We start from the raw sequence: 15,694 nt of genomic DNA, 5'->3' as shown, positions 1-15,694 counted from the left end.
TCTTCTTAATTAGTAATAATTTTTCACTTAGTAAGATCACACAGCACTTGCAGTAGCTGCTGGCAATTTTTAAAAGGAAAGGTAATTAACACGTCTTCAGGAAAGGCATTTTTCAAAGTTGAATCTGTAGTATACAATAATTAGAGCAATGATATTGTAAAAAATGAGCTATCTTAATTTTAGCAGTAATTTGAATTTCAAGAAAAGTGTGCATTTCCTTCAAAGAAAATCATAGCAGGTTTCATTAGTTCTTTGGGACCTGGTTGTATGTGTAACACGCTATTGGCTTTACTGTAGCTGCTTTGCAATTTGAAGATAGTGGGATTTGTACCTGATAAGGTCAAAATATTGACTTAAACTACCTTGGGATCAAACTCTGTTGTCCTAAATTCAACAAAATTCTATTTGCATCCACAACTGTTTGGTTGCAATCTTCAATACCATCTTCTGATATTTTGCTATAGTCAGAAGTTACATTTATTTCATTTATCCATCCATTGGCTGAAATCCTGGAAAATATATTGAAATGTATTGCGCTTTGGTACAACACATACCTTGTAGTCTGTAAAAAAATTCAAAATTTCATTGATGATGTAAATATTTGTTGTTCTATTCGAATTGTTGCTCTATGCAGATTGCTCATAAGCAAGTTGTCTTGCACAAGTGATTGTGCTGGCACCCTGGTTTTCATATTGAAAAAAAAAAAAACAAACCTCTCTCTCATGTAATTGGAGATGCATATACATATCTTCACAGAAACAGAACATTTTACTACTCACTTCACTGTAGGGATGGCTAAGAAAAGGAGATGTTTGCTGTCAGATATCCACAACCAATAGGTATTACCCTTTCTGTGATGCAACGTTACCACTGCTAAAACTTTTGGGGAAGCAGGTGCTGGGTCGGGGCTGAGCACGCCCTGGAGGTTTGCAGCTTCAGGCAGGTGCTCCACAGGCACCCTGCATGCCGCGTGCCTGCCTGCTGCAAGCACCGCACTCAGTAATAGTGCCGGGAGCTGCTGCAGGCCTGTGAGGAGAGAAGGCCTCTGGGAATGGCAGAGGAGGTGGCTTTAAAAAATGGTTGTGATGAAATGAACACAGTCCAGGTGAAATGAGAAGTTCCTGTGCCCCCACACCGTCTCTTAGCCTGTGACAGCCAGAAAAGAGAAGGAGGAAACATGAACTTCTCTTTTTGATGTTCAAAACCATCTTTTTGATAACCACAATAAATCATTAGTTCTCTGTACCTGCCGAATGAGAATTACTGCTATTTACTTAGCGAAAGTTACTTGCTCTTTTTCAACTAGAAATGAAGGCAGGGCTTTTCAGGTCACACCGAGCACTGGGTCTCCCCGAGGCACATCCCAGCGCGGAGCCATGACCCTGCCGGGCAGCCCCTCACCTGCTGGCTGTGCCTGGTGTGTGGGGAGGCTGCCTGTGGTCTCGAAATGCAGACGTCTGAATTTCCAGCCTGGCTTCTGACTGCCGTTACTTAATGGAGCCTCCTGAGACCAGATGACAGCTAATGGGAGTAGGACATAGAAGAGAAGCCGTGCATTTTCCCAGGGGACTTCACAGTGTTCTCGGGGGTACTAACCTAATATAAAGCATCGTTTCACAATCTCGTTTATGGGTTACGTTAACCCTGTCAGAAGGTGTCAGAGATGGGACAAGTATTGCCTACAGTAAAGGGTTTTTCCATGTGCTATCGTGGAAAAAGAGTGAGAGGTGGTGTGTCACTGATCAACTATTCAGGATAAATTTGAAGCAACAGTACCTGTGTTTGTTTGCTGTGGAATACTCAGTTCTGTAAAGTGCCATGCTGCAATATGAATTATAAATTCAACTTGGATTTATACTTGATACTTGAAACTAAGGAGGTCAAAGGTAGATTTCCTGAATTTATGGATTTCTTGTACTTATGCACATTTATTTCTCACTTGCCTGCTTACTTTTGATTTTTAGATGTCAAAAGCTGGTTGGTGATGTTCGGATTTCAGCTCAGCAACATTATTCCTGGTTTCCCTAGAGCAAAAATGTACTTTGTGTCACCGCCATATGAGTTGTCTGAGAGCCAAGCATGTGAAAATGGACAGGTAGGCAGAAAAGTGAAGTTCTTTTTCTTGGTACATTTGCCCCACTCTATGAATAGAACTGCTGGCTCCTCGGTACAGTGCAAGGCCACACATTTATTTCATCAGGGTAAAATGGAAGTGAGTATAGCTAGATTTTATACTAATGAACAGATGCCTTTCTTGCCAGCCTTCGTTGTTATCATAATGGTGGTGTCATTAGTTTGTCTTTTATTGAGTTCTTCCTTGATTAACGAGTTGTAACATGATTAACTTGATTAACAATGACAAAAGGAAACTCTGCATGGTAAATTATCATCTGTTGTACCTTTGGTAAAATTATCCTAATAACCTGCGTGTTACAATGAACTTAGGTTGGTACTTTGCTGTACTGCTAAGAAATGGTTTTACTCCCCGCCCTCTAATAGGATTTGTCATCATTTTTTGTTTGAAGCTTTTCTCATAGAGGCTTTGGTTTGCTACTGCTGTTACAGTGTTTATTCTTGTCAGGTTAAGGGTGGGAAATGGTATAAGCATTCTGCCTTTATAATAGATTCCAGCCAGTTTAATATACTTAAAAGGAGTAGTAGGCCAATTTCAAACTTAGTCTGTGCTAGATTTACTTCACGTTTATGGAAGTACAACTGATATGACCGTGTAAACCAAAACATAACCGTTTTACTTGCTTCTAAGTCATTTGAGAATTTAAATCCTCTCTCAGGAATTAACTTTGATATTTTGGAGCCCAAATCTCATTTCCAAAAAGTTTACGTTCATAAGCATTTTAGTCCTATACACCAACTGAAATCTCTGGGCAAAAGTATCCAAAAGTTAAGTGCCATCTTTTAACAAATTGATTCTGTTTTAAGATCTGATTAAAACTGTGTTAGACTTGGATTTTAGTTATTCTTGTAATTGACATCATAGTCCGAATAGAGATTTGTGGTACATATTTGCTACAAAAGGTGATTTGTGAGAAACCTTTTATTTGGCGTTATTGATAGCAAAATAATTTGCCAGATGTGTTTTTACCTGATCATGAACATTATCTGTGTATGGGCAGGTAATCGAGGGTGGTCTTTCTACAGCCTAGAATTTTTTGCTGTGTACCTTTTCCTTAGAAAAGCAAAAGCAAAGATTAGCACTGTTCTCTGACATCAGTATTTTCATGTCTTTATCTTTTTTGGTGTTTTGTTTTGTTTTCCCAGCTAATTACAGGAGTTCAGCAAACAACAGAAAGACACAATCAAGCTTTCATGGCTCTTGAGGGACAGGTCATATCTAAAAGATTACACGCCAATATTAGAGAAAAAGCAGGTCACTGGTTTGCAACAAGCACTCCTATTATTGGGAAAGGAATCATGTTTGCTGTAAAGGAAGGCCGTGTAACCACGGGCATTTCCAGCATAGCCACAGACGATAGCAGAAAAATTGCTTCTGTCCTTAACAGTGCTCACTACCTGGAGAAAATGCACTACAGCATCGAGGGGAAGGATACTCATTACTTTGTCAAGATAGGCTCAGCTGATAGCGACCTTGTAACCCTCGCGATGACCAGCGGGCGGAAGGTCCTGGACAACGGAGTAAATGTGACCGTTTCCCAGCCAACTCTCCTAATCAATGGAAGGACTCGACGGTTCACGAATATTGAATTTCAGTACTCCACCCTGCTGATCAACATCCGCTACGGGCTAACTGCTGACACGCTGGACGAGGAGAAGGCGAGAGTGTTAGACCAGGCTCGGCAGCGAGCCCTGGGGTCAGCATGGGCCAAGGAGCAGCAGAAGGCACGGGATGGCCGCGAGGGCAGCCGCGTATGGACAGACGGAGAGAAGCAACAGCTTCTGAACACGGGAAGGGTTCAAGGTTACGAGGGATATTATGTCCTGCCTGTGGAGCAGTACCCAGAGCTAGCAGACAGTAGCAGCAACATCCAGTTTTTAAGACAGAATGAAATGGGAAAGAGGTAACAAATTAACCTGCTGTCATCCTTTGCTGGATGAATCAGTAGTCATAACTGTTATCTCCTCTCCTAAGGAGATGAAGACCTACATGGGGGCACTAGGCTGAGCTACTTTGGGATAGTAAGTGGCAAAAAAAGCTCATTTTTTGAGTTAAATGCTACTGTTCAAGTGATTAAAAACCACATCCTGAAGTGGACTAAAGCCTGACTGAAAACTCTAACCATACAAATTAAACAGTACCCCTGAAATATTACCCACTTGTTCTGGGTCTAACGAAAAATAAAAAGAAGGCCTCGTATTGTATTACCTCACTCCATTCACACGTGAGCAAACTAAGAAATCCAAGTGGGCCACTTTCACTAACCAGCTGATGAAACACAAATGATTCAGACTGCTTGTTTGATGAATATCCAAGAGGTTTTCATTTAAAGCAAAATACAGGTGCATTTAAAACATGACTTTGGGGTGATTTGTGTGTAGCAACTGGAGGAAAATGAGAATGCAAGTGAGAGCACACTGGAAATAGTAAAGGAAAATATATTTAAGAATAACAAAACTGCACTTGCACTCTGACCCTCCATTTGTCTGGCCTGAAGTTTAACTTATTCAAAGAGGGCAGAGTGTAAAGTTACATTCAAAATGGTGGCTATAAATCACTACAAATAAATTTCATACTCTGTTTGTCTTTGAAGATTTCCATTGTGGACAGTATAACACAGTTACAGGGTGTAGTCTGTTTAGATTCAGTAGTTTGTTGGTATCAGTTCCAGTAGAGCTGTGGGCATTGTGTTACACTATTGCAAATGGGCACCACGTCAGATCACCCTGTACATACATCAGCCAGAAGGCACAATCACTGTTTCAGATTTAAAAATTATTAGTGTGTTTGTTTGGTCGAGAAACTGAGACAATCACATTACAGTCACCACAAAAAAAATAAAAAAATAAAATTAAAAAAAAAAAGTCTAATAAGAACTTTGGTACAAGAACTTTTTTGTAATATACATGTATGAATTGTTCATTGAGTTTTTATATTAATTTTAATTTGCTGCTAAGCAAAGACTAGAGACAGGCAAAGATAATTTATGGCAAAGTGTTTAAATTGTTTATACATAAATAAAGTCTCTAAAACTCCTGTGAATTATTTGTCTTCCATTGTGAAATCTGTTAAAAATTAAAAAATATTAGTGTGTCAATATCATCTCATACATGCAGCATCTTCTATGTAGCAGTGATCGTTGTAGCATGGATTCCGCAGAGGGACGTTCCTTTGACCTCTGGGTAAGCCAGTCCTATATACACATCACCTGAAATTCTGTTCAGGACAGCAAAAAAATGGGTAAATGCGCTTAGAACTTCCCTCTCTGCACCTGGTGACTAGTAACCCTCAGACTGCCATGTTACAATCCTGAAATTAGTTTAATTGCACCAAAGTAGCTTCAAAACTACTTGAAACTACATTGAAAATGCAGTTACACTGTATTAAATGGAACATGGAAAGACTTGCTGTGAGCCCAGGAGCCTCCACAAAATCTATCTTCTTTGTGATACTGCTTGTTTCTACCACATTTAAAAATCGGAGGTAAGATCAAAGACCTTCTAAGCAGTCACTCCTGATGATGTTAAAAGGGAACCATCCATCAGCAAGAGCCCTGCTGCTTTTATCTCATTTAAGTATGTACTCAGAGAGCTCTACTTAATTTTGAGAACAGTTTTGCTTTTGGGGTTGCAGATGAGATTTTTAATGATTCATGATATCAGCAGAGACGCTTGAATTGATTATAGGCATTAATTCATTCCAGGGCATTAATTCACTCCAGGGCATTTTTAAAGCACAACAGTTCAGTGGCTGTGCTGTTAACACCTGTAGTACTCCAAGAGTGCATCTGATTTTTGCTGAGCAAACAAACCCCATCCTATTCTGTGCTTGCCCTATGCAGTGCATGCACTAGAACCCCAAGCACTGTTCCCTCGGAAGGACAAGTCCGGGTATATTTTCAGGTAAGTCCTGTATGTCCATCACTGCAGAGGTTTTTCTGTGCTGATGGGCTTGAAGTGCTGTTATGTTATCAGACTTATAAAGAAGTGAAACTTCTTCAAGAAGGGAAGTATTAGGCAGGTAGTCATAAAAATTACTTTTGTCATAGTTGCTTTTGGTGTAGAAATAAAACATGAAATCACAAAGTTGAAACACTTTCACTGTCACCGTTTTCTGGAATACCTTGGTCTGTGCTGGTAAGCTTCTTGGGTCATTCTTTGGAATAGAAATTTTCTTGTAGTTGAGAGACTGGAAGTGATAACCCACTGCACAGTCCTGTATGTCCTTTGTTCTGTTACCAACCTCCTAAAGCTGAAACTGGTCAGAATTAGAGGTTCTGCTACTTCACTTTATCCTTCTGCAAAAGGAAACTTAAACTAAAAACGGTGTACCATTTTTAGTATTAATTATTTTGGGACAGATTTGCAGGGGATGAACTCAGAAAGAAAAGGCTTCCTACTCAGCTCCTTTGCAAATAATACATGCATCATCAGGGTATTCTTAAACAACTTTTGAAAGTGGACCAGTCATGTAGCTAAATACTCAACAGGGACAATTTATCCAGGTCTGTTGATGGTTTCCAAAGCATATGTGTGACAGCACAGGTCCCACGGAAAGCCCCTGCAATATCCTTAACTCCTAGATCCAACTGCCCTGTGCTGGGCTCCACTGAGGTTATTCCCTGCCTTACTCCTGCGTGCAGCCTGCAGCTCAGCACCCGGGGCCAGTTCCAGCACTCAGGGACAGTGGTGCCACCAGCCCTGCCCAGTCTCCCCGCGCTGCCGGCAGAAGAGGTGGGTGAGCGGGGAACTGCAGGGGGGTCACCTGCTGGGGACAGTCCAGTTTCCATCGGTCCTTTTCTAGAAGTTCTGCAGCAGCTCTTCAGAACACATACTGAATGTAAGAGATCAGGCTTTTCCTTATTTTCTCCTTGGTTAAAATATGGGCAGTGTCTTAGCCTGTGCTGAGGATTTAATTGTTCTGGGGTTAAAGTCAGGCTTCTGCTGCAGAGCTTCTGAGCCGAGAACTCAAAAAGCAGTACTGAAGTGGTAAAAACACCATAGGAGAGAGGCGTGTGCCAGCTTTCGGAGTGAGACAAGTAAATGCAGCCAGTTTATAAATCCTTGACAAATAGGATTTACAATGGAAGTGGCAGTTAAGCCATCATGAGTACAGAAGGTGGCAGATAGTACGCCGTAATGCTGTCTGTGCTGTGTTACAGCAGCTCAACAGCGTTGCTACTGGAGAAACTATATTTACAGAAGTTTTACATCTTTAGATGACAGCTTCTGGCAGGTTTTAGTCTAATTTTGTAATTGCATATAAAAAGAAAATCTGCTAGGAGAATTGTGCTGGCTGTACTATTGCATATTCTGCTACAGCCCAGGTCTCATAATTGTTGCAAATAGCTTCCCCCCTGCCAACTTCATTAAGTGAAGAAATCATGTAAATGGAAGTAAAATATTAACAAGCATTACTTAATGCTATAAATCAGTACTATCAGACAAATCAGGTTTTTTCACCTGTCAAAAATTGGTAATAGGGGAAGAAAGCAGATACCTGTTTGCCTCTGTGGGCTGTAAGGTGGTGTTTTTTGAAGCCATTCCCATCTTAACGCTTGGTCTCTGCCCAGGCAGGCCATTAAAAAGCTGGTGACACGGCTCCTGGGAGGAGGTTTTTCACCTGTCACAGCACTGGGTTTTTCAGTGGGCCAGCAAGTGCTGTGCTTGGAGGAGGCCAGAGATATCGCTGTGAGACCTGCAGGGATCTGGTGCCCTGTTGTCTCGACAGGTTGAGCCTCCCCAGAAGTCCAGTCCGTGGGGGCACCCTTGTAGATCTGGTCTGCAGTAATTAGAGGCTGAATTACCTTCATTGACCCACACCACCACAAAGGCACCTGTGTTTCTGGGGACATCCTGCAGCAACTGTTCTGTCCCCAGAGCACCTGCTGCCTCCCAGGGCCCTGAGCAGCGCCGGGGTCTGGCTGGGTGCTGGCAGTTTGTGTCTTTCAGTCTGTGAAAGCGGTCTGTGGGCAGGGCAGGTCTGAGAGGGAGGGACAAGGTGTGGCCACGCACTCCCCTCTGCAGTGGGTGTCACAGCTGCCCTGGCCTACACCCTGGCTCCAGCAGCAGAGGATCACAGTGCCACATCTCCAAAAATTCCTTTCCATGCAAGGAGGTGCGTTAGCAGGGGGGCACAGGGCCCAGGCAGGGATCTCTGTCCTGGGGAGCATGCAGAAGCTTGCTCATCTCCGGCCCCCATAGTGGCAACACAAGCCCCCTGCCCACGCCAGCTGGTGCCCCGCATTTGGGCCCAGCGTTGCCCCTTTGGGGGTGGCCAGCCCCTGCTGTGCCCCAGCTGCAGCAGCCGCCTGCTCCATGCACCCACAGGGCACAACAGGCAGCGGGGCTCCCTCCTGGTGCCTCGAGGAGCTAAGTAGGGCTGCTCCTGTGGCCACAGAGCTCACCCCACTGGAGAGCAAAGTGCTGGGGGCCCTCGAGACATGGGTGGGTGGGTGGGTGGCCACGTCACTGGCAAAGCTGGGGACTGCACGGCCACTTGGGTGGGGGCGAGCAGCAGCCATACAGTGGCTATTGGATTACAAAAGCATGAAGTGATCCCCAGCGTCCCAGCCAATTGTTGAGTATTTTCCCAGTGAAACTAAGCCACTTCAAATGGACATTTGTTTCTCAGTTGTCTCTGATTTGTGCTGTAAAGTAACTAGGTGGGGTTTGTTGGATTTTTTTATTATTATTATTTTTTTCTGCTGCAGCAGTGAGGCTGCTCCGGGTGCTGCCTGACCCCAGAGGGCTGTGCCCCCATGCCCATCCAGCACCACCACTGCTGCTGCACAGCGGTCAGCCTCTTGCTCCCACCACTGTAGGGGGGTTCAGATCCTCCCGAAGTGCAGGAAATGGCACCATTGCACCAGCCAAGGTCAAGCCTGTGTCTGGATGAAGCTGAGTGCTTCTGCAAGCCATCTGTAGATGTGTGGTGAGGGGGAACCCTGGAGAACTTTGTCCATCGCTGGTACAAGTGGCTTCTCCCCTTGGGGAACCTGTGGTGGGCACGTCCCTGCTCTGCTCCTGCAGAACTGCTGCTGGACAGACAGACGGGCCCTGCCCTGCTGCTGCTTGCACAGACACGCACAATGGCTCAGGGCCCTTGTCCATGTTGTGCCCTGTGCCAGCACTGAGAAGGGTTTGGATCCATCATCTGGAGACCTGTAGAATCATAGAGAATGGGTTGGGTTGGAAGGGATCTTAAAGGCTATCCAGTTCCAACCCCCTGCCATGGGCAGGGACAACTCCCACCACACCAGGTTGCTCAAAGCCCCATCCAGCCTGGCTTTCATAGACTCATTAAGGTTGGGAAAGCCCTTAATGATATCTGGTCCAACCATCCCCCTACCACCAATGTCACACACTAAACCATGTCCCTAAGCACCAAGTCCAACCTTTCCTTAAACACCCCCAGGGACGGTGATGCCACCACCTCCCTGGGCAACCCATTCCAGTGCCTGACTAGTCCTTCTGAGAAGAAATGTCTCCTCATTTCCAACCTAAACCTCCCCTGGCACAACTTGAGGCCATTCCCTCTAGTCCTATCACTAGTTACCTGTGAGAAGAGGCCGATCCCCAGCTCCCCACACCTTCCTTTCAGGTAGTTGTAGAGAGCAGTAAGGTCTCCCCTGAGCCTCCTCTTCTCCAGACTAAGAAACCCCTGCTCCCTCAGCTGCTCCCCATAGATAGGACTTGTGTTCCAGGCCCTTCACCAGCTTCGTAGCCCTGCTCTGGACGCGCTCCAGGGCCTCGATGTCCTTCTCACATTGAAGAACCCAAAACTGAACACAGTACTCAAAGTATGGCCTCAACAAAGCCAAGTACAGAGTACAAATCATCAATAAAGATATTAAAGAGGATGGGCCCTGACACCAAGCCCTGGGGAACACCACTCATGACCAGTTGCCAGCTGGATCTCACTCCATTCACCACTTCTCTCTGGACCTGGCCATCCAGCCAGTTTTTACTTTAAACACCTCCAGGGATAGGGCATCCATAGCTTCTCTGGGCAGCCTGTGACAGGGCCTCTTCACCAGTGAAGAGTTTCTTCCTAGTATCTAATCTAAATCTACCCTCTTTCAGTTTAAAGCCATTACCCCTTGTCCTATCTCTGCGCCCCCTGACAAAGAGTCCCTCCTCAGCTTTCCTGTAGGCCCCCTTCAGGCACTGGCAGGCCACTATAAGGTCTCCATGGGGCCTTCTCTTCCCCATGCTGAACAACCCCAACTCCCTCAGCCTCTCTTCACAAGAGAGGTGCTCCAGCCCCTTGATCATCTGTGTGGCCCCCTCTGGACCTGCTCTAATAGGTCTACGTCTTAGGCTGAGGGCCCCAGAGCTGAAAGCAGAGCTCCAGGTGGGGTGTCACGTGAGCAGAGTAGAATAGTCCTAGTAGGTAGGCCTGGCTTACAGCTACTGCAGTGCCTCAAGCCCTGCTATGAGCACATAGTACATCAGGTGTCCCTCACCCGGCCACTTCCCGAGACACTGGCACCTGTCCCTTCACGGTTCTTCTCCACCAGCTGATGTTCCCAGCCCTGCTGCTGGAGCTGGTGGCTGCCCCCAGTGGGGCCGTGTTTTACTCCCCTGGCCCTGGGTTGGGCGCACACTGCCATTATGGGAGTGCCTGTGTAGTGTCTGCGGCAGGGTTTGGCAAGCCCGTTGTGGCCTAAGTGTCACACAGGTGTTTTACAGCCCCGGAACTGACACCTGGGCAGGTTTCGCTTTCCAAGGCCATGCACAGTGGCTGTTCCCTGCCTGCACATACCACGGGGTGCTTGCCAGGCGGAATAAGGCCCCAGCCACCCCAGCAAGCCCAACAGAAGGTTGCAGTGCCATGGGGGCATGTGGCTCTCCTGCACAGACGGGGGCATGTGTTTTGGAAAAAAAAAAATAAAAACAAATAAATAAATAAGATTCTGATTTGGTTTAGTTGAAAAAAGTATTGCAGGACATGGAGCTCACCGATAAGGATTTATTCTCTCGCTGCAAGCTTGTTTGCTGAAAGATAGAGATCTCGGTGCGGGCACCCAAAGTGCTGGTGATGGTGCATGCGGTGGGGAGCAGCCAGGCGGCCAGTGGACCCCCCCAAGGACTTGCCCCAACGCATCCACCCGCACTGCACCCACTGCCCCGAGGTGAGGTGCAGGCCAGCCAGGCAGCGCTGGCTGCTTGGGGGCAGCCTCACCGCTGGGAGTCACACGTGGGTTTCCTGCCTTTTTCAACCTTGTCTTACTATGCTTTCTTGATTTTTCCCTTACATACACAATTTTATCCCATGAGCTCATTAAAAACTAGTAATATTGCTTAATAAGCTAATGGAGAGATAGGACACTTTTTTTTTTTTTCAGTGCTTAGGATAGCATGAAGAACATGTTATGTTTTCTAATGCTGTTGATAATGAATAGCATGGCAAAGGTAGCTTGAAATTTGTCTGACTCAAATTCAGAATCACCTGCACGAGGTTTTGACAGAAGGTGGCTGAATTAACTTTCTTCTATGGCAGAAACCTTTATTAAATTTGACTACTGAAGTTCCCTGACATTTGATCAGCACCACAGCTCCCAGCCCTGTTCCTCAGGAATGTAGGGTGGGAAAGAGGAGAAAAATAAAAACTCTGTGGTACTGCAAGAGTGAAACAGTCCATTCTTCCAAACTCAATTTCAACATTTTTTTCTAAACTGTCCTTTGGAAACCAATAAAAACTGATGTACAGTATTGGGTGTGGGAAAGGGGCAAGAGCTTTTTTTTTTCTGGAAGGATATGGTAACCCTTCACAGAAATATGGTTCCTTCAGGTTGAACAATGTCCGAGTTTTTAACCAAAATGAGGTATTTCAGAAAAAATGCATTTATTTTCTGTCAATTAAATTTAAATGCATTTTTCCTCCTGTTTCATTTCAGACACCTGAAGAAACCTGTTGGGGGCTGACAGATTGGTACTATGTTATCACAGCTTTTGACATTGATGTTTCGGTGTTTGGTAGCCCACCAAGACTGGTGTGTTGAGCGTTCGGTACCAAAACGCACACTTTGGATGATATTCCTCAGCAAGAGCCGAGCCGTGTCCAGCCCTCAGAAAATGGCTGCCCTTGGTTCGAGTGGCTCCGCGTGGCCACCGCGAGGTTGTGGCCTGGGGCAAGGAAGGGTCGAGATCCCTCCGGCCACCCAGAGCCACCCGCACGCCTTCATTTCCCACCGACACAACCCTGCCTCGCACCGCTCGCTGTGACTGAGGCCGCTCCCCGAGGCCGCCCCGCGGTCCCCGAGGCGCCGCCGGGGCCTCCCCCGAGTCCTCCGCCGGTGCCTTCGCCGCCATGCGGCCGCCCGCGGCGCTGCCCCGCCGGCAGGGGGCGCAGCGGCCGCCCTCCGCCCGCCTCCGGGGCGGTGCAGGAAGCGGCGGGGCGAGGGGCCGGGCGCCCCCCGGCTCAGCGCTCGCCCGCCCGGGTCCGCCTCCGCCTCGCCCCGGCCCGCCCCCGCCGCGGGGCCGGCGTGCGAGCGCCCGCGGCGCCTCCCTGCGCGGCTGGGCCGGCCGCGGCCCCGCTCCGCACCGCCGCCAGCAGCAGCGGCAGCCCCCGGAGCGCTGCGTGCATGGGGCGGCGCGGCCCGCGCTGGGGACGATGCCGCGGAAGGAGCTGCCGCTGCCCGCGGGCTGGGAGGAGGCGCGGGACTACGACGGGAAGGTGTACTACATCGACCACGGCAGCCGCACCACCAGCTGGGTCGACCCCCGCGACAGGTGGGCTGCGGGGAAGGGGCGGGGGGCCGGGGCGCGTTCCCTCCGGGCTGGGGCAGGGCGCGGAGCTGGGCACCCGCGGGGCCGGGTGGCCGGAGCTGCCCCCGGGGTGCCGCGGCGGGAGCTGCCCCCGGGCCGCGGCTCCAGCCCCGGGGTCCGAAGGGGCCGGGGGGGCCCCGCTCCGCGGCCTCGGAGCGCGGGGGTCGGCGAGGTCCCCGCGGAGCGCGCTGCGTGCCGCCCCCCGGGGGCTCCCCCGGTCCCGCTGGGTGCAGGTGGGCGCTTTCCCTCGGTGTCTGGCTTTAAAAAGTGGGTGAAGGCACCGAGCGAGGCGTGCTGCCCCGAGCCGGGCTGGTTTCCCAGCAGCACTTTGTCTCGGCGCGTCCCGGTTGCGTGCCGGAGGCAGCCGCAGTGAGGAGGCGCGCAGGTAACTCGGCCCCGGTGCCGGCTCCCCGCCGAAATCAGAGGCTGCCGAACCTGACGTGCAGCGCTCTGCCGGCTGAAGGTCCCGGGGACGTTCCCGGACACACCACTCAAAAGTCCGCCGCGGTGAGCTGGAAGTTCCAAGCGCTGAACACCCGGTTCCGTGCGGGTAAATATTAGAGAGTTCCCCCACCTGACAGCGAGTGTTTTCCTTGTTATCGGGTATTTAGCCTGGTTTCTGGATTGTTTTTGCTTTCTTCCCCCTGCCTCGACACTTGGCTCTTCGGGGGCTTCCATTGTTTGGGGGCGTCCAACTCTTTGGGATGCCAGTCCTTTGCCTTCTCTCCAGTCCTACAGAGGAAGGCTCTTTGTTGAGCAAGGAAGTGAATGATTGTCCGATTTTACAGGATTTTAAGGAGTGTTCTGCATTCCAGGAATAATCCTTGTGTATCTTGTACACAAATGTAACCTGTTGGACTGCCGGAGGTTTGGAACGCATTTCAAACTGGTGTTTCAGTACTGTGGTTGAAAGCTGAGAACACGTTTCAAGGTGTGTTTTTTAACCTTGGTAAAAGTCAATACAAGCTTAAATTAGGAATGCTTTCTTCGCATCTCTCTTTTGTTAAAGAGCATGAAGACGAGAGAAATTTATTAGGGCTAATAGTGGCTTATAAAAATTGTGCTGTGTCCTTGGTTAGTGAGTCAAAGATGACAGAATCAGCTGCATGGATGCCTTCTGCATGTGTGTGTGCTGAGCTATCGCAGAAATGTTTACTGCTCACCACCGTTAAAGGAGAATATTCAAGCATACTTTGATAAGTCCTATCACATGACATATTTGTTGTGCACATAGTAATACACCTGAATACACATGGCCCTGACGAGCTTTGCATCTGAGTCATCTTCCAGTAGCGCTACTGAGAACACAGGCTGAATTACATTCCCCAGCCTCTCTGAAAATCCTCAAGGTTTGAAGAGTTCGTTGGTCCAGCACTGGAAGAACTGTGTCAAAGTTTTCCCCCATCACCTGCGGGACCGTGGCCTTGTATGAGTTACAGAGATGCTCTGCTCTACTTGCAGGAAAAAAAGTTTCTCTTTCAGCTAATTAGTACTGTCTGTGAAAATCAGGTGATAAGAATTTCTGAGCAGCTCGAGTCATAGCTGCAGTAGTGAACTTGGGTTTATGTACTGATCATCCAAGAGTGTATTGTGAGTTTCAGTATTCTGAAGCCTGGAAGAATCTGTAAAGTTGCTGCAGCGGAGAGGTGGTTTTGTGCGTTTCCTGCTGCGCTACATACGCTGTCATTGTCCCAGCACAAAGCAATAGATACCAGGAAACGCAGTTGTAAATCTGCAGACTTCAGGGATGTGGAGGAAGATATATGGTTTTGGGCTTGCTCTGCACCCCATTGCTTCTCAGAGGCAAGGTTTCGGTGTGAGTGTACCTTTACAACACCTGATGTGTTAACTGGTAGCTAAAGACAGGGCATGCAGGTTTTCAACCTTCTCTAAATCTTTCATTCTAGCATAATTTAGTGGAAAAAACACGAACAGGGATACCACCTAGCTTGAGGGCATAGGCTTGTCCATTGTTTTTGCGACAACAGCTGGTGTTGGGTTTGCAGGTGGAGTGGCACCGCTCGCTGAGGGCTGCGTGGCAGGGTACTGCAGCAGCGGCCTGGACGCGGTCGTGCTCACGGGTGTCAAAGTGGGGCTGTGGGCTGTGTGAAGTGAGTGGTGAAATCGATGGGTTGGGTGGTTTTCCAGCTCTCCTGTAGCTCGTTTCACCACCTCAGTGGATAGGCTGTTGTTAAAAGGGGCTGTTAGACTTAGCCAGGTACAAGGTGGCCGCCACCCAGGAGCACCTTGTTCTCTCACAGCACTGAGGTGAGTGATGCTCGTGCTCCTGACAGCCTGGCTGAAGCCACTGCGTGCGGGAGCACTTGTTCCTTCTGCCACCTAAGGGTATGCCAGACTTGCAGGCAGACCTGGGAAGCATGTGGATTTTACAGCATTTTTGGAAACCATCTAAAGATAAAGCATAAGAAGAATTTTGTAACTTAAGCAGTACTGTACCTGTGTTACAGTGTAACACAAGAATCAAGAAGGTGTCCTGTAAGGAAGGATTTGGGATTAGAAGGTGTAAAGTAGTTCTAGTGACCAGGTGGGAAAAAACACTGTTTTTTCTTCACGTCAAAGGAAGCTGAAGTAGATTACTTTTTTTTTTCTGAGTTTGTTTTAAATTAGATAATTCAGGGCTTGGATACAGTGTAATAGGGGGCCAAGCCTTACTGAGCTAGGGGAAGAAATTCATCATTCCTAGTTTTAGAGGCAAGCCTGATCTTTCAGGCATTCACCAGCACATGTCATTTGGTAAAATGCAGCAGGGCACTGTCCCAGCTGCTTC

At 47.9% G+C, this 15,694-nt stretch overlaps 2 protein-coding genes across 54 annotated transcripts in view; both read left to right on the top strand.

Annotated features, from left to right (window-relative positions):
- TENM2 (teneurin transmembrane protein 2) overlaps nucleotides 1–5,176 on the top strand; it is a 1,469,731-nt gene extending 1,464,555 nt beyond the window's left edge. For all 50 annotated transcript variants that reach the window (XM_080555516.1, XM_080555559.1, XM_080555513.1 and 47 more), the window contains 2 exons: nucleotides 1,965–2,095; nucleotides 3,280–5,176. In XM_080555516.1, the coding sequence (XP_080411642.1) occupies nucleotides 1,965–2,095; nucleotides 3,280–4,041 (893 nt within the window). In that variant the 3' untranslated portion in view covers nucleotides 4,042–5,176. The remainder of the gene's footprint in view (nucleotides 1–1,964; nucleotides 2,096–3,279) is intronic.
- Nucleotides 5,177–12,605: 7,429 nt separating this feature from the next.
- The window catches only part of WWC1 (WW and C2 domain containing 1), a 70,643-nt gene continuing 67,554 nt past the window's right edge, over nucleotides 12,606–15,694 (top strand). Inside the window, exon 1 of one of the 4 annotated variants that reach the window (XM_080555568.1) lies at nucleotides 12,606–12,870. In XM_080555568.1, coding sequence (XP_080411694.1) covers nucleotides 12,752–12,870 — 119 coding nt within the window. In that variant the 5' untranslated portion in view covers nucleotides 12,606–12,751. Of the gene's footprint in view, nucleotides 12,871–13,401; nucleotides 13,414–13,439; nucleotides 13,457–15,694 lie in introns of those variants that run through there. The other 3 variants (XM_080555569.1, XM_080555571.1, XM_080555570.1) reach the window with 3 other exon arrangements.

This window comes from Anser brachyrhynchus, assembly GCF_964034855.1.
Source record: "Anser brachyrhynchus genome assembly, chromosome: 14".
Classification (NCBI taxonomy): Eukaryota; Metazoa; Chordata; class Aves; order Anseriformes; family Anatidae; genus Anser; species Anser brachyrhynchus.
The sequence above is the reverse complement of the archived record's forward strand: the minus strand, read 5'-3'. Positions and strand labels throughout refer to the sequence as shown.